At 42.7% G+C, this 24,063-nt stretch overlaps 1 protein-coding gene across 1 annotated transcript in view; it reads right to left on the bottom strand.

The window, feature by feature from the left end:
* FAT3 (FAT atypical cadherin 3) overlaps positions 1-24,063 on the bottom strand; it is a 485,653-nt gene that overhangs the window by 60,690 nt on the left and 400,900 nt on the right. Inside the window, 5 exon segments of the mRNA XM_030559193.1 lie at positions 2,190-2,387; positions 3,636-3,779; positions 5,852-5,989; positions 7,965-8,179; positions 10,184-10,573. Coding sequence (XP_030415053.1) covers positions 2,190-2,387; positions 3,636-3,779; positions 5,852-5,989; positions 7,965-8,179; positions 10,184-10,573 — 1,085 coding nt within the window.

Here is a 24,063-nt window from a genome sequence, read left to right as displayed (position 1 = left end):
GTAGATGCGATAAATTGATCCCTCTGTTATCGACTCCTGTACTCCACATCGATGGGGGAGTGGTGGCAGTCAGCCCTGCGCCCTGAGGACACAAGGTAAGTTGACCTAAGATACGTCAACTTCAGTTATGCTATTCTTGTAGCTGAAGTTGCGTATCTTAGGTCAATCTCCCTCAGTGTAGACCAGGACTAAGTGAACTGCTGAGGGAAACATATAGGCAGACTGAAATGTGACCAGAAAACCACAGATAGAACTTGTACTCTGGTATTACATGGGATCTTCTATTACCACAAATGATCAGGTTTTTTATTTTAGTCCCACTCCCATTTGAATGATGGCCCCTCCTGCGCATCTGATGGCGCATTGGTTCAGTATGGACTCAAGGAAGAGAGTGCCACCTACTTAATCATCAGGACTGCTTTCTGCAGCAGCTGGGCATGTTTCAGAAGTTTCTGACCACCTTGACCCTGCTTAGCTTATGATGATCTTAGAAAGTTTGGGTTGGTTTTTTTAATACTCCTTTCTGTATTGCTTTACCTAAATCACTCAAGAAACATGCTTGAAATAAAGAAAAATTATCACTCTCCAAAGATGACATAAGATGCATGCTCTATTACTAACAATAAAATATCGGAGTAGAACTGAGCTTGGACAGCTGACTCTGTGACCCAGAGCACATATGATAGCATCATATGCACTTTTTATAGAGACCAAAAGAGCAAGTCTGACAAAAAACTCAAAGCCCTCCTGACAGAAGGCCGTGCAAACGTGGATCAATATCCTTTTTGTGTAGTAATAAAAATGCTCCATTCAGCTCACTATTAAGATTTACTACTCTTTCTGAAGGAGAACAACAAAAGAACACAGACCTGCCACTTGATCCGAAGATCTTTACTGGAGAATTGAATGTGGTTATAAAAATCAACAAGGAAAAAGAAAAAAATAGAGAATGCTAATAATGCTGTGCCTTCAAGAGGAGCAGTGGGTGCTGAGCACCTCTGAAAATCACACTCTCTCACTGTGAATAGGGCTGGAAAGCCAAAAAGGTAACTTTGTTGACCTGTCCCTCCTCCAAATTTAATTTTAATAAAAAAACAAACAAACAAAGGAGGACAGGTGGTAGAGTGGAAAGAGAGGCTCTTCTTTAAGCTGCCCTGAACTGTCAGATATGCTGGTGGGGTCCAAATACTCCAAACAACATTAAAAATGTTTTAATTGTAGAAGCCCTTAAATAAGAAAGGAATGTGAAGGGTCTATCAAGCCTCCAAAAGTCAACTACAACTTTTTTCTGTACATTTTGAAACATTTTAGACTATGATGTCTATCTTTTACTCCAGTTATATCACAGTCATAGGTACATCAGTAAAATTGCAACCACATTTCCGTTACATACGCTATTTATAGTCACACCAGAACTTTGCTTAGGAAAATTAGTTTGGCCTGAAAATTGGCAGTTTTATAATAAAGGTTAAGGAAAGGTTTGTTTTTTTTTCCTGTAAGGCTTGAGAATAAAATTGGTTTCAATGCTTATGAGTTTTAGGTTTGCCGCAGAATAACACCCAACTGTTTTCCCCCTGTAAATCATGAAGAGAAACAGACAACGTACTTTTGAGTTAGATATCACAAAAATTACTCTGGTTACGAAGCTCCTCAGTAGCGATTTCTATTATTAGCTCTTTTTTCACCTCCCTTATAAACTAAACAAACCTGGAAATTTTTCATGAGTTCTTGGTTTGTTTCGGAAAATGTATCACTATATTTGCGGACTTTGGAACTGATGTGATTTCCTTCCCTATAACAATATTTTGTTGTTGCTCTTTTTGTTGTGGGTTTATATGTGCAGAAGGTATTTTCTTCTGGCTATTCTATTCCCCTACTTTCCTTCCTGAGCTTTATAAAAAAATTAATGAAAATCTTAAATCATACGCCTGCTACTCACAAATCTCATTCCATACAAATAAAAGTGGCAAGGTGGCTGGTTACCTATTTATATTTATATGAAATTGGGTTTGTGAGCAGTGAAGGAAATGCACTGTTTTTGCACTGTATATTGCAATGCATTATGCTGACTAACTGAATAAAATCAATTAAAAACAAACCAAACAGGCAACATAAAAATAGTGGCAAAAATAACATGACACTAAGAGAGTTTTCTTGGTTTGTGCTGACATGCAATAATAAGGCCATACCTGCACACAGAGCATGTATTCAGTTGCTACCATGTGCCTGAAGATAACTGCAGACCTCAAAACTCCATGTGGGTCCAACATAAATTCCTCCTCTTCATTGCCAGTCAGAATGGTGAAGGTAAACGGGGGGCCATTGTGAAAAGAATCATTGTCTGTCACTACCAGCTGCAAAATACTTGTGCCCACGGGTTTATTCTCCTTTATGCATATGCACAGTGTATAAAGAGAAATTACAATCATCATATTGTTAAAATAACATTCAGAATACACAAGAAAATGGTTTTTGCAGAGCAGTACCCCATAGTTTTACATTCCACCCCATTGTGCTCCAATTACACACATGCAACACGATTCACTTGGCGGGAAGCACAGAGATGACTGATAGCAGAATTTGACACAGCATCTCTAGCGAGGTGTCCAGGTTTGGGTTTTTTTTTTAAACCACCACTGTATTTGTTATACATGACCATTTGTACACTGAATAAAGCGAAGAAAACTTTCAAGTCTTATCTGCTCATCACCCGGTTTAGGGTTGAGCAGCCATTGGTATATTTAGCAGGACCAACATGCATTTTCCAGGGTGATGCTGTGCTTGCCAGTCAGAACATTTAGCTGTCCCCAGTACTATGAAGGTAATCACACCACAATGCTGCTTCATAACATTTTTCATGACTGCACCCCAGTGTGATCATGCAGCATTGTGATACAATGTTCATGGTTTTCCCACAGGACACACTGAAACGGCTAACATGGTGTTGCCAGAGATTTAGATCCTCTCCAAACTCTTCCCCCAAAAAGAGCTCTGACCCTGTAAAGGAAGAAGTGCTAGAGACTCCATGGAGTCCACTAGGGACTCTGCAATTGCTCTTGATTTTATGGGGAAAGATACTGAAATACCACAGTGATTGGGGGCAGTATAAAACTCTAAGATAGATAGATTCATCTTCACAGTACTAGGCGTGGAATACACTAGTCAAGAGGGCAGAAACTCTTTTCAGAGGAGTATGGGAAATGGAAATTCCAGAACTTCTTTCATTTTCTTCTCTCCTCCTCTCAAAGCCTCATGCCCTTCCGATCAAGGAGAGCTTGAACCCTTTCTTTACAATTTGAGCTTATTCATTGTCTAGCTGTGGGACAGACAGGAAAGACAAGAAAGCCCAAGATGGCAGCTGGAACCACTTCATTTGCAGAAGAAGAATAAAAAACATTTCTTAGACAAGGGGAAAGTTTCTGAACCAGCTGGGATAAATGGTAAAATCTGTGGCAGATTCTGAGGAATCTCAGTAAACACAGAGGCCTGTCAAAGAGTTAAGAAAAACATGCTTATCCTTTGCTTGAAAGGAGACAATTTGATATACCTTGCGCTGATCAAAAGTAACTTAATGGTAACCAAATGCTTTCATGTTTAAAGGTCAGATCAGTTTTTGATGTGCAGGATAAACTTACTTGAATTACAGCTGTATAGTTGGCCGGTGTAAACACAGGGCTATTATCATTCACATCAGAAATGTCTATGTTGACCGTCACAGATGATGACAAAGGAGGGATGCCACTGTCTCTTGCCTGAATAACTAGCGAATATCCAGACACCTGCGAAAAGGTGAAAACATTAAATCAATGTGAAAGGGGTCCTAAATTTCAGCAATCATTCCTTCCATCCTGTGTGCCACGTATCACATTCTGTGGAAAGCTGTCTGGCCTCATTACTTGTCTTGCCCTTTGTATAACATTTCCCTGTTTAGTGCTTCACTGTGTCCCAAACTCTGTTTTATAAGGCTATCAATAATCTGAATGGCTTCACTATATTAAAATAACTGTACCAGACAATGCATACTGTAGATAATGGTACACTTCGAAAACAAACTGCTTGGTGCCTTGCGTATAATATGCAAAATTCACCATTACAACTTTAACTTATAAGCAACTCAATATTTTGAGTTTCCTAGATGTCAATTCCAAAGTTTTGGTCAGGTTCCAATCAAATCAGGATTTTAGGAATGGGTTTCAAGACACTTTTGTACATGATTTCTGAGAATGTGTCTCACTATCTATCTAACATGAAACATTTCTAACATGTCCTTTGCAAAGTATCAAGGTAAAGTTCATAGAGAGGTGGCCTAAATGATTTGAAAAACACTTTCAGTGGCAAGTAACACCAGTGCCTCTGTAACCCCTGGCTTGGATAGGTAGCTTGCAGCTGGATATCATCTGCCTTCCACTAAAGAGACAGATTTTTCTGGGTACTTATTAGAAACAGCCACACAATACATGTCATTAGGAGAGCAGCTGTCTTTAAACTTTTGGGACATGTTTTTACTTCAGACTATAGCACAAACCACAGGGTGCCTGCAGCACTATGTTTAAAACATCACAACAGCACCTGGGGAATGACTTTTCTTATTTCCCTCTCTCCTATGACAGGCTTTGGCTGATTCAGAGTTGGTTGTTGTCTTGGGACTTCTACGAATAATATTTTTTCTGTTTTTTGTCTTTCTGTGCTCTCTGTCACTTACCTTGGATTTAAGGACTTGACCTGTCTATGTTTACCCCTTTGAAATGAGTATTGTTTCTCCTTCCAAAAGTTTAGCCTATACATTTTTTTTGTAAATGAATGAGGAAACCCTATACTGATGTCCTAGAGTATATGCTATATTCTACATATTTCAGAGCTGGGCTTGCTATATTGTCTCTGAAGAACATCAGAGACAATGAACCAAACTCACTACTGATGTAAGCAGGTGCAACTCTGCTCACATTATGTAATTGCCCCTGTTTATACCAGTGGTGAATTTAGCCCTACATACATGTTTACATAAAGCACACATGTGTGCGTCCTTTGCAGCTATACTAAACACAAACATTAAATTAAAGCAAATTAAGAAATTAAGGCTGTACTGTTAAAAATATATAGCACCTATCTAGCCTATAGACCACAATGCAGCACAGAACAAACAGATGCAATGACTGCATGACTTCTGTGTCCTTAGCACCACTAGTGCTACCTGCATTGTTTGGGCAAACAGACAAGGATTTCCCTATGTGTTATAAGATTGCTGAAGTCATGTAGCTTTCTCCTATGCTCACACTAACACTAGGCAAATCATCTTTGTTTGCAAAAAGCTGTTATTTGAGAGGCGGGTGAAATGGTGATAAGTTGTCTTGGGTGAACGTTGTACTGGGGTAAACAAAGCAATGGGATCTCTCAAATATGACTACCTCTATAGTAGCTTGGCCACTTCACAACATAACCTTGCTAATGATATGTCACACACATTGCCAATTCAAAGTTGAGGTCTTGGCTCTGTGCCTGGTGTTATTGTCCAGAATGTGTTACAATCACTGTTGTGTATGTGTATGATAGAAACAGGGTGGCAGCTCATTAACACTACAGCTTTCTGCATTGTCACAGGTCTGTTTTCTTTAATCTGATTTTATGCCAGTGGAGAGGGGAGCATTTCAAGCTCAGTTTACTTACAGAAAGGACTGGGGTGAAAAGAGTGAATTGGGCAATATTAGAAATAGATGATAGAATATTTTTACTGACAATTGCAGACTACATAAATGACAAGCCTGCAGTCATGCAGAAAGCCCGCAGCACAGGTGAAGTAAATATACATATGCAATTTCTAGTAAGTTTAGAAGCCCAGCATGTGTTATCTTACCTTTTCTCTGTCCAATCTCTTTTTAATCTTTATAAGTCCCAAAACAGGATCAACTGAAAATTCATTGTCCCGATCACCATTCACTATGGAAAAATGAATCTGGCCATTGGTAGGACTATCCTGGTCTTCTGCTATCAACTTTTTGAGAAAAGAATAAAATTAACTATACAGATTAAGAAATATTTCTGTGGTACAATAAGAAATCAAACCCCCAAAGGAATAACTTTACATTCCATCAGGTTAGTAGATATAACTTACTGGACAGTGCATGTTTGTCTAAAACTTCTCTCATCGTGAATTTGGACTGGGAAGATTATTTGCAAGGGGCAAGCCCATGTGTGTGTTACACAAGTCATATGAAAAAAGTACCAATGAGCCCTTTGTGTTGCTGCATACGATCATACATTTTGTTTAGGCCACATAGAATTATAGGGTTAGAAGGGACTGCAAGGATCATTTTGTCTAACTCCCTGACAACATAGAACAGAAAATCAAAGAATCATAGGGCTGGAAGAGACCTCGAGAGGTCATCTGGTCCAGTCCCCTGCACTCAAGGCAGGACTAAATATTATCTAGACCATCCCTGACAGGTGTTTGTCCAACCAGCTCTTAAAAATTCCCAATGATGGAGATTCCACAACCTCCCTAAGCAATTTATTCAGTGCATGTGATCCACTATGACCCTGATCCCCTTCCGCAGTACTCCTTCCTAGGTAGTCATTTCCCATTTTGTATATGTGCAACTGTTTGTTCCTTCCTAAGTGGAGTACTTTGCATTTGTCTTTATTGAATTTCATCCAATTTACTTCTGACCATTTCTCCAGTTTGTCCAGATCATTTTGAATTTTAATCCTATACTCCAAAGCACTTGCAACTACTCCCAGCTTGGTGTCTTTATAAGTGTAATCAGTAATTTGTGAACTTTATAAGTGTAAACTTATAAACTGCAAACTTTATACGTGTACTCTCTATGCCATTATCCAAATCATTGCTGAAGATATTGAACAGAACTGGACCCAGAACCGATCCCTGTGGGACCCCACTCATTATGCCCTTCCAGCGTGACTGTGAATCACTGATAACTACATGCAGGATTTGTTATGTCTAAACCATCCAAGACAGAAGGCTATCCACATTTTAGAGAGAAGTTATTTTAGAAAATTTATTGACACTCTCGAGTGGGATTTTCAAAGGTGCTAGGTGACTTTTAATAGCAGCTGGATGTCTAACTTCCTTAGCGCACGTCCAGACTAACCCGCGGCATCGGCGGGTTAAAATCGATTGCTCGGGGATCGATATATCGCATCTAGTCTGGACGCGATGTATCGATCTCCGAGCGCGCTTACATCGATTCCGGAACTCCATCAACCCGAACGGAGTTCCGGAATCGACACGGAGAGCCGCGGACATCGATGCCGCGCCGTCCAGACTGGTGAGTACCTCGATTTTAGAAATTCGACTTCAGCTACGTTATTCCCGTAGCTGAAGTTGCGTATCTAAAATCGATTTTAATACCTAGTCTGGACGTGGCCTTAGGAGCCTTTGAAAATCTCAGCCTTAAAATCTTTTAATGCTACTCATTTACCCAGCCCTTCCCTACTAAAGCCAGCTGTCTCAGATACAGTAGAAGTTGTGATTTTGAGGTATGCTACGTTGCATGCCAGCAGGGCTAGATTAAAACACTTTTTATTTCACTGGAAAGTCATAAATTCTGCCTCTCCAAAGAGAAACACTATGTGTTTCTAGCTCTAATGAGCTGCAAGACATCAGACATCACCTGTCATGGGTCCAGGGCAAAATTATGCCTAGGGCGGAGTGCTAAATTGAGAGGAAAAAAGAAACCATTTAATCTTTGGGGTTTTTTGGGGGGAGGGGGTTGCAAATGGCAGCTGCTTTGAATGTTGATTGGTGGTTTGGAACATTAAACGTAGTTCTAGAAGAGACAGAATATCGGACAGACGGTAGGTGAGGTGGTCAAAGGTGCAGTGGCTATAATAGTTTATCATCTGCCCGGACACGGAATAATCATTTATTATATCCTTATGCAAACACAATTATTCATCGCAACACCTTGTATTGACTTTCTGTCTGAAATCATATATATTATACTCACCATAATCACAGAATCACCAACTGAAGCATCTTCACTGATGACTGCACTGTAGGCCTCTTGATTAAATTTTGGTGCATTGTCATTCACATCCGTTACATTTATGTTCACTGTTGTAATAGCACTTAGGGCTGGCATACCTCCATCTTTTGCTTCCACTCTTAGGTAAAAATCCTTACACATTTCATAGTCCAGAGCTTCAATTACAGAAATGGATCCTTTGAAAGAAGAGAAGGAATGTTAACAGCTCTAAAGAAGCAAACTCTGTGAACAGTAATATTATCAGCATAGTTATAGCCAAAAAATTACCAGTATATAACAGAATACATTATTTAACACCATAGCAAAATACCACATGATGCTACTGAAATGATAATGCCAGCAAATCCGAGGAAAACGTACAATTAGACATCTGCATTTCTTCTTGTATAAATTAAAGAAAGATATAATAACGTGAGCTTATATATCACTTCTCAGGATAGGAAGTGGTTCAGAGTGATTAATGGCACCACTAAAGGTAGCTTTTATTACACCAGTGCCATAGGTGGGTAAATGGAGAAAGCACAGTTTAATGACTTGCCCGGGCTCACAGGGAGTCAGTGGCAGAACTGGAAATAGAATCCAGAAATCTTGATTCACAACTCAGTGTTCTGAACTCAATAAACATTCTGGCCAAAATTTTCAAACCTACATAGCTAAAGACACCTAAATCTATCTTTAGGAGCCTAAATACAAGAGGTCTGATTTTTCCATCGCATTTAGTACACACTACTCCACCTGAAGTGGGAGCTGTTGGGTGATCAACAGCTTTGAAAATCAGGTTAGTTTTGTTTAGGTGCCTAAATATGGACTTAGGAACCTAAATTCAGGCAACCAAGTTTAACAATGTTGACCTCTGTCTCACAACACTGCAGGAGCAGAATTTTTCTTTATCCAATGATTTGAATACATTTTCATCTTATTAACTTCATGTACCAATGCTACCCTTAGGAAATAAGAACTTTAAATACAAATCATTAGCCAGAGGTTTTTCTGTACTGAGTAAAATGCATTGAGGGTGATACATTGGGCACTAAGGGGAAGGGTTGAGTAGCAATGCCAGTCAGATTGCATCACTCCCCCTTTGGCATGATTTGCTGAGAATAGGAGCGCTGAAGAGATCCTGTGGAGAAGCTTGCACTTGCTAGCAGGAACTTCCAGTTGATAAACGGCATGACTGAGGGGGATTATTTTTCAAGCCTTGATCAGGCATGTTACATCAGTACGTGGCTATCTGGAATCTCAGCTCCTGCATCAAAACTGGTAATAATGAAGCTGTCACACATTAATGAATAATAAATGCTATTTTCTTCTTGTGTGATTACACTTCACCTCTGTCTTTTATTGGCTTCATTGTCAAATGAAAATGTAACAATATTTAAGTATTTCTTTCCATGGTACTTATGTATAAATTCAACTACTCCTTGCTGAAATATTGTGGGATGAGGGAATCCTGACTGGGAGAGATACAGAAAGATGACAGCTCCTGCTGTTACTTAATCGGGATAACGAATAGATCCCAACCAGGAAACTGAAACAGCAGTAGCCTTTTGGAATACCCAGTGTTTCTGGGTATTTCTATGAAAAAGTCCAAGCAAGCTGTTTTTTTAAAAACTCGTTACATATAATAAAAACATAAAGGATTTAAGTCTACTTTCACAATGCTGTAAATCAGGAGCAACCTCACTGAAGTCAGCGCAGTTCTACACGGTTATAAATGTAAGGCCAGAGACAAGCCCTTAGTGCTCTGTCCATTGATCAATCTTCTCCCAGTCTGCTGAGCATCAGCAGTGAGTCACATTTGGGTAGCACAGCAGGTTAGTCCTTAAGGGCAGGATTGCAGAGCCTTTGACCACACTGGTGAGCACTTGAGGTGCTCCACTGTGCGTAAGTGTTCATGACTGTAAGTAAGGGCTGCCTAGTTGGGCCCCAAGAACTAGTTTCTGCTATCCGTACTCAGAGCTTATAACATCCAAGGCCACTGATTCATGGAGTAAGGTACTATCCACCTGTACTGAATCTGGCCCTAAATTACACCACTCTTTTTCATGTGGAACTTGTCTAAAACTAATTCCACAATGAAAGGATCTATAGAGCTGTCTTTGGAACTCATTGAGTTCTATAGGTTTCCCCAAAGCACTATTAGTTAGAGAGACTCTTTTCGTGAGTGTTATACTACAAACCCGTCTTTGAGTTGATCCTAAATTTCCCTTTCTCGTTTCCAGACCTGATGAGGTAGGTAATCTCTGCATTGGTACCAATGTCTTTGCTTGTTGCAAAAACAGCCAGTATTTTGGTGCCAGGTGAGGTATCTTCAGGCACTGTAACAAGGTAGTCTCTTCTCTCAAACACAGGAGGGTTGTCATTAATATCCAGCACTGTAATGGTAACTGTAGCAAATGAAGACAGGGAGAACACAAGGCTCTGGTCTGATGCTTTTACGCTGATGTTATAGGAAGGCTGCAGCTCTCTATCAAGTGGATGCTCCAAAATAATGATCCCTGATGACCTATCCACAGAGAAGTAACCATCTGCGGAGTCCGCTAGGGAATAGACCACCTTTCTGTTCACACCTGAAAGAGAAGCAAAGATGAAAAAAAAAATGCTTGAAGGCAAAACAGTTGCAACCTTGGTGCTCATTTCCCTAGCACACCATGCGATGTGGTGGTAGTGGAGTTGAGTGGCCTTTCTTATACCAAAAATCCCTGGTGAGCAATCTGTGCAATCCTTTACACCTCACCATACGGTGTTGATTCAAAAAACATGGTAATCCTTCAGCAAAACCAACAGGCAATGCAGTCTAGAAGCAAGGCCCAAAACTGCGAACCAGTGACTACTGAGATCTAACCCATGACTCTGTGGCCTTGAACAAGTAAATAACATTTCCATTTCATTTTCTCCATTTGAATAATGGCGATATTAATATTCGCTGACTTCACTGGCATTTGAGAGATTAACTAGCAAATATTTGTAGCAAACCTTGAAATGTAAAGTGATGAGGAAAAAAAAATTGTCATACTGCTGTGATAAATGTTTAGGGTCCAGTCCTTACTGAGGTCACTCCAACATGAGTTTTGCCTGAGTAAGGATGGGCCCTTATGTTGGGCATAGAAGAATTCCCACAAATGACAACAGCAGCAGTTGTGCATCTATTTCCCCTTTTATTCCATGTTGTTATTACACCATTCCATAGTGACTACTTAAATCAAGTACAGGGCCTCTGCTTTTCTGCTATGTACTGTACAGACCTTGAGAGAGACAGTTGCTGCCTGAAGAGTTCATAATCTAAATAAATAAGAGACAGACAGAATATGCTGAAAGTGCATTGCCTCAGAGCACATCTTGAAGAAACAGCAATGTATGTATGGAAAAACAAATACATCAGAACCCCTTTATCTTATCTAATTGGGAACGGGGCTGATCAGATTATCAAAAATGTGGATAATCAAGAGAATGGGGAAGTGTAAGGCTGCTTCCCCATCTAGTGGCCACAAGAGAGATCACCTGCTTCTGGATCTGTGCATGACGGTTGTTCGGTTAATACAAAGAGCTGGATAACAGCGGTTCAGATAAATTGGGTTCTAGTGTGCACATCAGGTGGCAAACTACATTCTTTCACTACCAACATTGCCTTCATTCCATTGTGCACACAGTATGAAAGTTAAAAATGTGTGTTGAGGAACAAAACTTTGTCTCTATAGGTTGAAATTTGTCAGATGGGATAGTTGCACCACTCAGTCCCAGCAACAGTATGGACATTTTAGAAAGGAAAGTATTTTTTTGGGTTGAGAACAGTAATGGAATTGGGTAATGTGGTCTTTTATTTTTCAGATCCCAGTTATAGTTCCAGAAAGGCTTGGCTTACTTACCTTATAGTAACTGGAATTCTTTGAGATGTGTGGTCCTTATGGGTATTCACTGTGTGTGCACATGCGCTCTTTGTGCCTGAGACCACAACTTCTCCAATAACCTGGTCCATGCCTGCGTCCTGCACCTCCTTGTGCTCCTAGCTGAGGACATAAGGGTAGCATAGACTGACCATCTCTCCAGTTCCAACTCTACCATGAATCAGAAGATGACACAAACAGAGAGAAAGTAGGGCAGGCCATGATTATCCATAGGGACTATGCATCTGGAAGAAATCCAGTTATTATAAGTTAAGTAACCTCCTTTCTTCTTCAAGTGTGGGTCTCTATGGATATTCACTGTGCATGGCTCCCAAGCAGTGTTTGTTGAGGAGGAGGGTATGCTGTGCCACCAAGCCAAGTGATTCATCCACAGTAGAAGCTTGGACCAGTGCATAATGCCTGGTAAAAGTTTGTATGGAATCTCATGCAGCTACTCTGCATATCTCCGAGGGGGGAGAGGTTCCCGTATTGATGCCACTTGCACTCTTGCATAATGGTCCCTGAGGGGCTTTCATAACATTATGGGAAAGAATGATGGAGGAGAAAATCTACCTAGAGAGCCTTTGCGAGGAAACAGCCTTCTTCATTCTTTCAATAATAGCAACAAAAAATTTAGGGGTGCTGTTCTGTGCAGGCAGAAGGATAAAGCCCTGCACACATCCAGGGAATGGAGTATTGTCTCCTCCATGCTTTGTTGAGGCTTAGGGCAAAACACTGGAAAGTGAACAGTCTGGTTAAGATGGAACTCAGTAGGCACTTCAGAGGTGAACATAGGATGAAGCCACAACAAAACCTTCTCCTTGTGGAAAACTGTACAAGTTAGATCTACTTTAAGGGCTCCGAGATTTCCAACCCTTCTAGCAGAGTTAATCATTGTTAAAAAGGTCACTTATATAGGTGCAGGAGAGGATGGGAGGCTAAAGATTCAAACGGTGGTCTCTTGTGAGCAGAAAAGATAAGGTTCAGGTCAAGCTGGATGTCTTGCGTGACAGAAGATACTCCAGTATGAGGGGAGTCCTGATCACCGGTTACCTGCTGGGGTATGCTGGAACCAAAGGGAGAATTGTTTCCATTTAGCAAAGTAACGTATCTGCATAAAAGGTCTCGAGCTGTAACTGAGAAACTCGTAGAGAGCAGGCTCTCTCTATGTTGGTTGTCTATCCAAAACTCATGCTGCCAGATGTAGAGATGCTGGGCTGGGATGGTTCATCCTGGCCAAGTTCTGGGACACCAGGCCCAGGAATGGTTGTAGGTAAATGGATGGCGTGAGGCTAGGTATAGTGTGGTAGTGAACAAGATTTGCCTCAGCCACTAAGGCGCTATCAGGATCACCGTTATTCCATCAAGTTTGATCTTCTTGTGTATGCAAGGAAGCAGAAGGGTGGGAGGGAAAGTGTATATCAGCGCTTCTGACCACTTCCCCAGGAAGGCATCCCCTTTAGAGCTGAGGCCATGGGCAGCCCAAGAGCAGTATCTCTTTTTGTTGTGCAAGGTTACAAACGGATCCCAGGATGGGACACGCCCCAGATTGTTTGAAGGTGGGGGGAGTTCGCACTGGTGGTCTTTGTGTAAATGCCTGCTGAAGCTGTCTGTGAGGGAAATCATCACCCTAGGACATGTTGGGTGATTCTGTGCCTGATGCACCAGTTCCAGAGCTGGACTGTCTCTCTGCAAAGTGTGAAGGATCTTGCTCCTCCCTTCCTGCTTGTTTATATAGTACAAGGTGGTCGTGTTGTCTGCTCTGACTTGGACGTGTGTGGACCAAACAGTGAGTATAAATGACTTGCTCATCTCCTGAGCTGCCCAAAGCTCTAACAGGTTGATATGTAGTCTGGATTCCTGTGGGGACCAGGAAGCGTGGATTGTCTGACCGTCAAGATGCACTACCATCCCAGCAGGGAAGCATCTGTTGTGAGTGTCTTTGTACGGAGCGTGGGAAGAAAGGAGAACCCCATACTGTGTCTCTGCTCTGCCATCAGGTGAATGATGTCAACATGTCCTGAGAAAGAGAGACCTTCTTGTCCAAGGGACCCCTGTTTGTGGCACAGACTGTAACCACATTTGAAGAGATAATAGGTGCAGACATACAAATGGAGAGATATAGGTACACCTCACCAAGTGACCTAACAAGGCCAAGGATTGGACTGGAGTCTGAGGGTGAGATGAAGCTGGTTGATGAGATCCCCAGTGGTGAGGAGTTGGTCTTGAGGTAGATTAAGGCCTTGATGTGACTGAGTTTAGACCCATCTCAGTGAAATCTATGGTTTGTGTGAGCATCAATGTGTCTAAATTGACTTAAGAGTCTGAGGGAATGAAAGAGCTGGAGTGAGGTGGTGGCTATTGCTTGTACCTCCTGGCATGATTGACCCGTGAGCAGCCAATTGTGCCGTCAGGGAAATATTGGTCTTTCCTGTCTGTGAAAGTATGTGGCTATGACTGTAATTACTTTTGAGAATACCCTTGGGGCTGTCAGGAGGCCAAAGGGGTGCATCTTGTACAAAAAGTGCTCTTGAACCACTGTGAACTTGGAGGAGATGTGAGCTTCCCAGAGGCAATACAGGCAAGTTTTATGCAGGTCGCTCATCAAAGCCCAGGGGCAGGCATGTCAAGGCTTCAAGCCTGGAATTTTGAGCACAAAGATGCCTGAAACGGTGGTGGAATTGGTGGCGGGAACCCCCTCTCCCCAATTTCAGCTCACTAACCATCACTACAAGCCACACTAACTAACTATCCAGACTAAAAGTCCTATCTACAATAGTTACAAATTTGATGAAGCAAATCACCTAAGAGCAGAAATTGACACAGAAACGGAGGTTCCATCCCAGACAATGAGTAGAAAAGGACTTGGAGAGGCAATCAGTTCGCACCATCCTTTGCTCTCAGTTGGGCTTACAATGGGGGACAGGATGGAGGAATGGACCAGCGGACACTGCTATTAAAGAATTTCTGGTCCTGGGCACACTTGTGCACTCACAATGATATTCTTAGGGAATAGCACTCAAGGATTGCAGAGATGTGTATGCTAAAGTTGTCTGCAGTAACAAGGCCTGAAGTGAAGGTACCATACAGTTATACTTTAGTGGGATAGCTATTTCAAATCTTTGTAAAAGCGAATGCTGAAACAACCCCACACAAGTTTCCTGGTTGCTGGTTTATTTAATGCACAGGTCCTAGGAACTGCAACCAGAGATTATTATTAAAATGCAAAGATCCATTAAAGTTGTAGATTCCCCATTCTTAGCCTCTATCAGTGGAGTATTTGTTGCCCTCATTGTCTGAGAACTTTACAAGCCTGACATTAATTGAACAAGCAAGAGCTACCGATCCCTTCCAGGCCTGTTTTGTTAATTTAAAGTTTGTGACAGTATTATTCTGCTTTACAGCAGTAGAAAAGCACTGTAAAAATGACTGATCAAAAGCCACACAAATCACATTTGTTTTCCACTTGACATAGTAGGAGTACAGTATTCACACCAGGGGGAGCTGAGGGACTCTCTTTTCTCCAGCCATGCTTACATAAAAGCAACAACAAGAACAAAAAAAATAGATGCTATTTAAATTACATTAGGATTAGCTGGCTCTCCAGAGAATCATGAAGTCCTTGATACACCTATGGTGTGTTTTAAACATTCAAATGTAATTAAAAATAGTCATATAATTGCCAGTATTCTAATTCATTGTTATTTGTGTTACAGTAGCACCAAGATGCACCGCCTGAAATCAGAGCCCTATTATGCAAGACACAGTAGAAAAACAGTCCTCGCCCCATCTAAACAGACAAATGGTGGAAGAAAGGAAGTATTATCTGCATTTTACAAATGGGGAACTGAGGTCAGCACAGAAAGACAGAGAGCCACTTGCTCAAGGTCACACAGGATGCTTGCGCTGAACCTGGAACTGAACCTAGATCCTCTAAGTCCCAGTCCAGTGCCTTATGCCCAACGTACATGGCTTAGACCAGGGGTAGGCAACCTATGGCATGTGTGCCGAAGGCGGCACACAAGCTGAATTTTAGTGGCACTCACACTGCCCGGGTCCTGGCCATCGGTCCGGGGGGATCTGCGTTTTAATTTAATTTTAAATGCAGCTTCTTAAACATTTTTAAAACTTTATTTACTTTACATACAAAAACAGTTTAGTTACATATTATAGACTTTTAGAAAGAGACCTTCTAAAAATATTAAAATCTATTACTGGTCGCAAAACCTTAAATTAGAGTGAATAAATGAAGACTCAGCACACCACTTCTGAAAGGTTGCTGACCCCTGGCTTAGACTGTAAGCTCCCTGGGGCAGGGACTATTTTTTTGTTCTGTGTATGTACAGCACCTAGCACAACAGGGTCCTGGTCTTAGGCACTATGGTAATACAAATAAATAAATACATATATAACAACAACAACTAGATGAACGCAAAAAACAATTCCCTGTACAGTAAGGTTCTAACACCCTGTGATCACCTGGGAGCCAAGTTTTTAAGAGGACAGAAATACGGAGGTCACTTTGAAAGCACAGGGAAAATGAGCTCGTACTTACGAAACAAGGCTAGAAAGAGAGATTAGTCTTAGGGATTTTCTAAATGTGGCCAAACATAGGCAAACTCCTGGAAGTAGCAGATTACGGAGGCAATGGCCTCTGTAGTTCCAGATAAGAACAGGTTTTGTGATGGGTGAGAGACAGAGAGGTGGCCCCTAGAGTAGCCGGGCCAGAAGGCACTTAGGAGTTTGCTGACTGTAACCGATACCTTGAACGAAACCAGGCAATTTGCAGGCAGCTATCTCAGAATATGAAGCCCAGATAGAATGTACCCTTGTTCTCCCATCCTACTCAGAAGGTGGACAGCCTGGTTCTGCAGTACTTGCTGAAATTTCTGAGTGGCCTTTGTGACTTGCTCCAGCCTAGAAGCATTGTGCAAAGGCATGGATGGAAACGGGCATTTGTGGCCACTGCTGCTATTTGGGAGTCTAGAAGCAGAGATGTACTAATGGGACCACAACTTCTTTGACAAAGGGAAGAGAAAACCTCAGTTTATGAGGTGATCATACACTCTCCTAAGCCCTCAGGATGCTTCCCCGTACTGAACAGCATTCTCGCCAGCCTTTTCAGGTTGATCTTAAGCCAAATGGTTTTAATGCAGGTCACTATTTCTTCCAGTCATTGAGAGATAAAGCTTTGAGTCTGTTTAACTGTGACACATCATCTAGAATATGAAAAGCAAGCCAGGCCTTTGAAGGACTTCACCTTTGGCTACTCATCCAGCGCACCATCAAACAGTCAAAAAATCTGATGATATACAAGGTAGCAGTAATAGCATCCCTTGTATATGGGTGTGAAATGTGGACAGATTTACATACACACATGTGCCTCTCAGGCAACTTGAAAATTTCCACATGTGCTGTCTCCAGTCTGTTCAGAAGCTCCACTGATGAGACCAGGTCTCAAACATTAACATCCCTGAAAGAGCAAAAACATCTAGTATTCAGGTGATGATCATCAAAGCTCAACTTAAACGGACACATTATCATGATGGGCAATGATTGTCTGTGAAATAAGTTTTCTATGGCGAGCTGAAACTTGGAAAGTGCAGGAGGGGTGATCAATGAAATGCTTCAAAGACACCCTCCTAAGCAGAATCTCACCTCATGCAGCATAAATGATAATTTTGAAGAAATTGCCACAGCCAGATCTGAATGGAGTGTAACTATCAATAAAGATCGTAAACGTTATGAGGAAGACAGGTGCAATAACTGATAGAAAAAAGGGCCAAGTGTCATGCCAAGTCTTCAGTGGGAATCTGCACATTCCTGTGTTATACCTGTTCATGATCTTGTACCTCATAGATAGATACAGCCATATGGAAACAGACTTGATGCTGTGATGCCATGATCAGATATGACGGACAGCCATCCACCTTGTGGCTAACTGTATCAGATGCTACTGTCAAATTGCAAAGAATTAGAAAGGACACATTCATCACTAAGAGAAGACTGTCAAGAAATTCCACCAGTGTGGTTTCTGACCTATACCCAGGTTTGAAATCAGACTGACCAGGCTCAGGGGAAACTGAAGATTTCAGATATCTCCAGAACTGCTTCTCCACAACCTTCTCAACAATCCTTCTCCAAACCAGAAATTCAATGCAGGTTAACAGTTGTGTAGACTGCCAATGTCAAGGTAGAACTTCTTGAACAGAGAGAGTTTAGAGTCTCTGAGAAAACTTGGCAGCCTGCCATCCCAAAGGGAGGCACTGACAATCTCCTCCAGTAATGAGCCCAGAGTCTCTCAACTGGCTTTAACCAGCCAGAGTGCATATGGGTCCGAACTGCAAGTTGTGTCTTGAAGTATACTCAGCACTTCTGGAACCTCAGCAAGAGAATCTCTTTGATTTCTCCGTTCAAAAGGTCCTTAAATATAAGTATTGGCTTCCATTGTCTGGTGAAGGATTGGTGGATGAAGCAACTTGTAGAATGAGTTTAAATGCAGGAAGCCATAACTCTGGGGTTTATAATCTGAATGAAGTATAAGCAGACTGATCTCCTCTTGCTGCTTCATCCAATGATGCTTTTTAATAGTCTTGGCTACATGATTAATAAAATATGCCCAGTATTCATTGATAAAACTAGTTACAAGGGATCCAACTCAGGGCATGGCTACACTGCAATCAGGAGGTTGCACCATACCTGAGCTAGTTTTGATCGAGCCAGCTCACTAAAAATAGCAGTGATGCTGCAGCAGCATGGGAGGCAGCATGGGTTAGCCACCCAAGTACATATCCAGGGTCAAGAAAAGGCTTGTACTTGGATGGCTAGCCCATACTACTGCCCGTGCTGCCATGGTTTCACTGATGTTTTTGGCAAGCTAGCTTGATCAAAGCTAATTTGGGTGGGCTTATATGTGGTGCAATCACACCCCCCAGCTGCAGTTTAGACATACTCTTAGAGGCCTGTCATGGGAAAAAGGGGGTATGGCTACTGCTAAATCTCAGGGGAAGAGATGTGCAGGTGCAGATGGAGGGATAGCTGACTTTCTGAGAGGAGAAGCCCTGAAATTCTTTTTGGGAAACAACAGAAGAACCCAACAGATCTGAATCTTGTTAAATCAGAGAGGCAGACACCCTGGGTTCTCATGACACTGACTAATGGTGTCTGCATCAGTGCTCTGCTGTGTAAGACAATCATGTCCTATCCAGGGGTGAAAGTAAGCTAGGCCACTTACTGGTATGGGCTGCGGGGGGGACCCTCCGGCCCACGGAAGGGCTGGGGCCTTGGGTGGAAGGGGAGGGGCTGGGGGTCAGCATCCCCCAACCAGCCCTTTCAGGCTTCCTGACTAGCGGAGGCAGCATCCGGAGCTGTTTTAAAGCACTGGCCCCAGAACAACTGCTCTCTTTGCCCTCCCCCCCAGCCCATCGGAGGCTGCGAGGGAGGGGAGGCCAATGGGGCAGGGACATTAAAGCACTGTAGGGCCCTTTGCTGCGGCAGCGCTTTAACGTTCCTGTGCCCCCCCATCGACAGCGGGTGGGGGCCCACAGGAACGTTAAAGCGCTGCCACGGCACAGGACTGTCCTTAAAGCGCTGCCATGGCAGTGCTTTAATGTCCCTGTCCCTTTTACCTCCCCTATCGGCAGCTCTGATGGTATGGACCCTAAGGGCAGGGCTGCTGACAGGGGAGGCAAAAGGGGCAGGGACATTAAAGTGCTGCCACAGCAGTGCTTTAATGTTGGCTGGGTATGGGCCGGTGCAGGTTCTTACTGGTATCGAGTACCAGCTTGTACCGGCTCACTTTCACCCCAATCCTATCAGAGACCTGTCTGTGTTGCATGAGAAAATGCTGCAGTACTGCTGTATGTGGAAACAAGACCAGGACCAGATAGGTAGTCACTCCTCGTGAAGACAGCCAGGCTGCCAGGTTGCAACATCAGGATGCTATTATGAGCCAGAGGAATCCAACTGGGACACTGATGGATACTGTTCTTTGGTGGGTCTCAGCCTACATGTACAAGCAGAACAAAAGGAGCCTGTAAGCAGTGGACCTGCAACCTTTCTGCCTCATCCCTCTATGGATCCAGATCTTGATGCTTGAGTATGTGGGCAAAATACATTGAAAGAGCAGCTGCTGCACAAACAGAAAAGAAAACATGGAACATGAAGAAAGTTTCATAAAGTGCAACAGAGGCTGACTCCATCCTTGAAGTTGAAATTGATGGCTCACAGGCAGGGTCCATTAAAGGTGTTGAGATAAATGGGCCTGGTAGATTACGAGATCCTGCTATCTGGCAGGAGGAAGGAAACTAAGGTCTTAATTTTCTGCTATCTGGCAGGAGGAAGGAAACTAAGGTCTTAATTTTCTCAAGCCATGGATGATCAGGGAAACTCTCTTGACAGACACTCACCCGGTGAGCCCAGAACTACGGCCCGAGGTAGCTGCTTGCCCAGAACCTGGACCTCTACTGTTAAGTGAGGCCCTTTCATTGGATCAGAAGATCCAATTGGTGCAAATGATCTCAGACTTTGCTAAGCTGTTCTCCTCAAGTCTGGAGAGAACATACACAATACAATATCATCAGGAAACAGCACCAGGGCAACCGGTTAGGGAGAATCCCTGACCTTTACTGAAAAGGATAGGGGACACAGTAAGAAAAGAGGTGAAGGCCATACTGAAAATGGGATACTGAGGAGTCTCAGAGCAACTGCAGGGCCTGTATATTCCTGGTCCCTAAAGCGGATGACACAGTTCAATTTTGCATTGACTTTTAGAAGGTCAATGACATTGTAAAATGCAATGCCTACCCAACGCCAAGGGTGGAGGAGTTGTTAGAGCAATTGGGCCCAGCACAATAGGTCAGTCCCCTTGATTTTATAAAGGGCAAACTCCCCTGCCTCCATCCTTCCAGAAGACGCCTGTATAATCAATCCCCTTTGGCCATTTCCATTTAAAAACTACACTGTTTGGGTTGCAAGGATTGTCAGCAACTTTCCAGCATCTTATGAACCAAATCCTCAGACCTCACCAGCAGTAGGCCGTGGCTTACCTTGACAACACTGTCATCTATAGCTATATGTGGGAAGATTTCTTACAGCACCTAAGGGCAGTACTGACACTCCTACAGGAGGCGAGCCTCATTGCTAACCTGGCAAAGTGTATGTTGGCCACAACAGAAGTAATTTATTTAGGGTATTGGATAGGTGGAGGCCACGTGAAACCTGTGTTAGACAAAGTCTTTGTGTGTTAAAATCATATCCCCTGTCATAGACTAGGCGACAAATACACTGCTTCTTGGGCCCGGTGGGACTCTATTGCCAGTTCATCTACAATTTTGCACTCCAGTTTAGCTCCCTTGCTAAAAGGTAAACACCAAGAACATCCAATGGGAGGACTGGTCTGATGAAGCTTTTAATACCTTGAAGACACTTCTAAGCCAGGTGTCGGTCATCATCAACCCTCACTTCACCCAGGAGTTTATTCTCTATACAGATGCTTCGAATGTCAGCCCAGAAGTGGTGCTCTCCCAGGACCCAATCCTATATGTAAGCAGGAAGTTGTTCCCCCGGGGGAGACAGTATTCAGTTATTGAGAAAGAAGCTCTGGCTATCCAGTGGGCTGTAGGCTCACTCAGGTATTACCGCCTGAGTAGGTCCCTTTTCCTTAGTCACTGACCATGTGCCCTTGCAGTGGCTACACTCCATGAAGGGTTAGAACCCCCACATTATAAACTGGTATCTAGCCCTCCAGTCTTCCAGCTTCTGGGAGCAGCAACGTGCAGGGAAAGAGCATACAAATGTGGATTTTTTTCCCAGGTTGACAGAGACTGGCCTGACACTTGAGCAAGAAACCTCTGTGGTCTTGGAAGGGTTGTGGGAGATGGGACACGATGCTATCCTGATGATATAAAGGTGTTCATGCACTCAGGTATCGCTAGTTAGGCACACCTGCAGAACATGTTCCACCTGAAGAAGGGGAGCTTAAAAAGGTGATGCTCGCCACAGGAAAAGAGAGAAGTTTACCCTGGAGGAGAGGCAGTTAGGGATTCCCAATTCGCTCCAGCAGCAAGGGAAGTGGCTAGCCTTCCCTTTACGCTCCTGCCTCGTGTGGGGCAAGATGGACATACAAGCCTGATACAGGCAAGAGGCCCTGTAAGACTGCTCCTAGCCAACAGTCTGTGGATGCACTAGGGGAATAGTGCCAGCATTTGAGGTAACTAGACTCAAAAAGGGCCCTGGGAATGAACTGAACTCCTGCTGGGAACAGTGAGATTGCCCAGGCATGGTAGGCTCCCATAGGGGACCCTGGGGCAAGAAACTGAAAGAGACAACAGCTGAGCTCAGGCTGAGGGGGACTACATTCAACCGAAGTCAGTGGAGTTACCTCAAGGATTGACCCGGACCAAGTTCAGCAAGGAGTGAGGATTATCAAATAATGCCTTGATTAAGTTGCTTTCTGGACATGACATCCATTTACTTTTCTGCAGCTCACAAAGCCTGCTGATGACACCACATAATCATTTTCTTTTCAAATATTAAAGGTTTGTAGTATGTTTCTCTTTCTGGTTTTAATCCAGCTCCATTGACTAATTAAGAAAAATGTTTTCTCCGGGAAAGTTAATTTACTCTATTTTAATTGAATTTTTAAAAGAATTCATTCTTTCTTTTTAAATAAATGAGATTGCTCAAGAAAACCAAAAAGAGAGGGTTGAAATATTTTCTTTACTAGAGAAAACAAACACACTGTTAAAGCATGGCAAAAAGTCAAGACAACCATAAGAAAAAATATTCTATGAATATGAAAAAAAAAAAAAAAGAAAGCTGTGTCACAAGAGCTGTGAAATAACTGGTTACTTTTCAAGTTAGCAATTATCTGTAAGCAGACTGCCTAACTTGGAGGAGGGATAGCTCAGTGGTTTGAGCATTGGCCTGCTAAACCCAAGGTTGTGAGTTCGATTCTTAAGGGGGACATTTAGGGATCTGGGGCAAAAATCTGTGTGGGGATTGGTCCTGCTTTGAGCAGTGAGTTGGACTAGATGACCTGCTGAGGTCCCTTCCAACCCTGATATTCTAAGAGTCTAATTACAGTGCTTGCTCCCATCTCCATTTTTCATGGTGTAATTATTAGCCTTAGGATGCTCCTATGGCAGTGGTTCTCAAACTGTTGGTCCGGACCCCAAACTGGGTCATGACCTGGCTTAGACTTGCTGGGGCCCAGGGCTGAAGCCAAAGCCTGAGGGTTTCAGCCCTTGGTGGCAGGGCTCAGATTACAGGTCCCCTGTGTGGGCCTGAAGCCCTGGGGCTTCAGCTTTGGCCCCCCCACCAAGAGCAGTGGGGCTCAGGCTTCAGTCCCCCATCCTGGCTTCATGTAGTGATTCTTGTTGTCAGAAAGGGGTCATGGTGCAGTGAAGTTTGAGAACCCCTGTCCTATGGCCTTTCCTGATTACTCAACTTTTAAAACCCAGAGTTAACGCATGGGGTTGGGGGTGGCACAACCAAAAACTGTAACTCAAAGGAGGGGCTCAGCTCACAAAGTTTGAAAATAGCTCGGTAGATGATTTGTGTGTGTGTGTAATTTTACATATATATCATACTCTGAAAACTGAAAAGGCAGACTGGGGAAAGATAGACCATACAAGTAAAATGGACAATGGGTCAGTGACTGACATGCACCTTGTTAAATTAATTCTTTATACACATATGCAAATTTGAATCTTGTTAACTTAATTCTTTATATGTATACACACACAAACAACAGAGAATTATCCACGTCCCTAGGCCTTTTTTGCTAGTAGTATTTCATTTTTATTGGAGTTTTAGTAGTTCCCTCGGTACTTGCAAGGATTTAAACACTTTGAAAAAGAGCAGAACTTCTGACAGAACAGATATTAATCATAGTTACTGAGATCTTTGCTGAAAATGTTGTATCCTCCCTCAACCAACAGAGGGAAAAACTCAGAGAGATGGCATTTAGAGATAACTGCAGGTACAAATTAACCATACATAGATATAGAAAACACTAGATAATGGAGCTTGATTCATTCTCTTTACAGAGCTGGGGCAAATGCACCCCAGATGGGACTGACTGTAGTGTGAGAGCAGAGTGTTTGCATGTCACCCTCACATACATGAGGGAAGCTATCACTTACTACACACAAGGGTCTATAGGAGCCCCAACT

This window comes from Gopherus evgoodei, chromosome 1 (assembly GCF_007399415.2).
Source record: "Gopherus evgoodei ecotype Sinaloan lineage chromosome 1, rGopEvg1_v1.p, whole genome shotgun sequence".
In the NCBI taxonomy this organism is placed as follows: Eukaryota; Metazoa; Chordata; order Testudines; family Testudinidae; genus Gopherus; species Gopherus evgoodei.
Note: the sequence above shows the minus strand (reverse complement) of the source record. Positions and strands in the feature narration are given on the sequence as shown.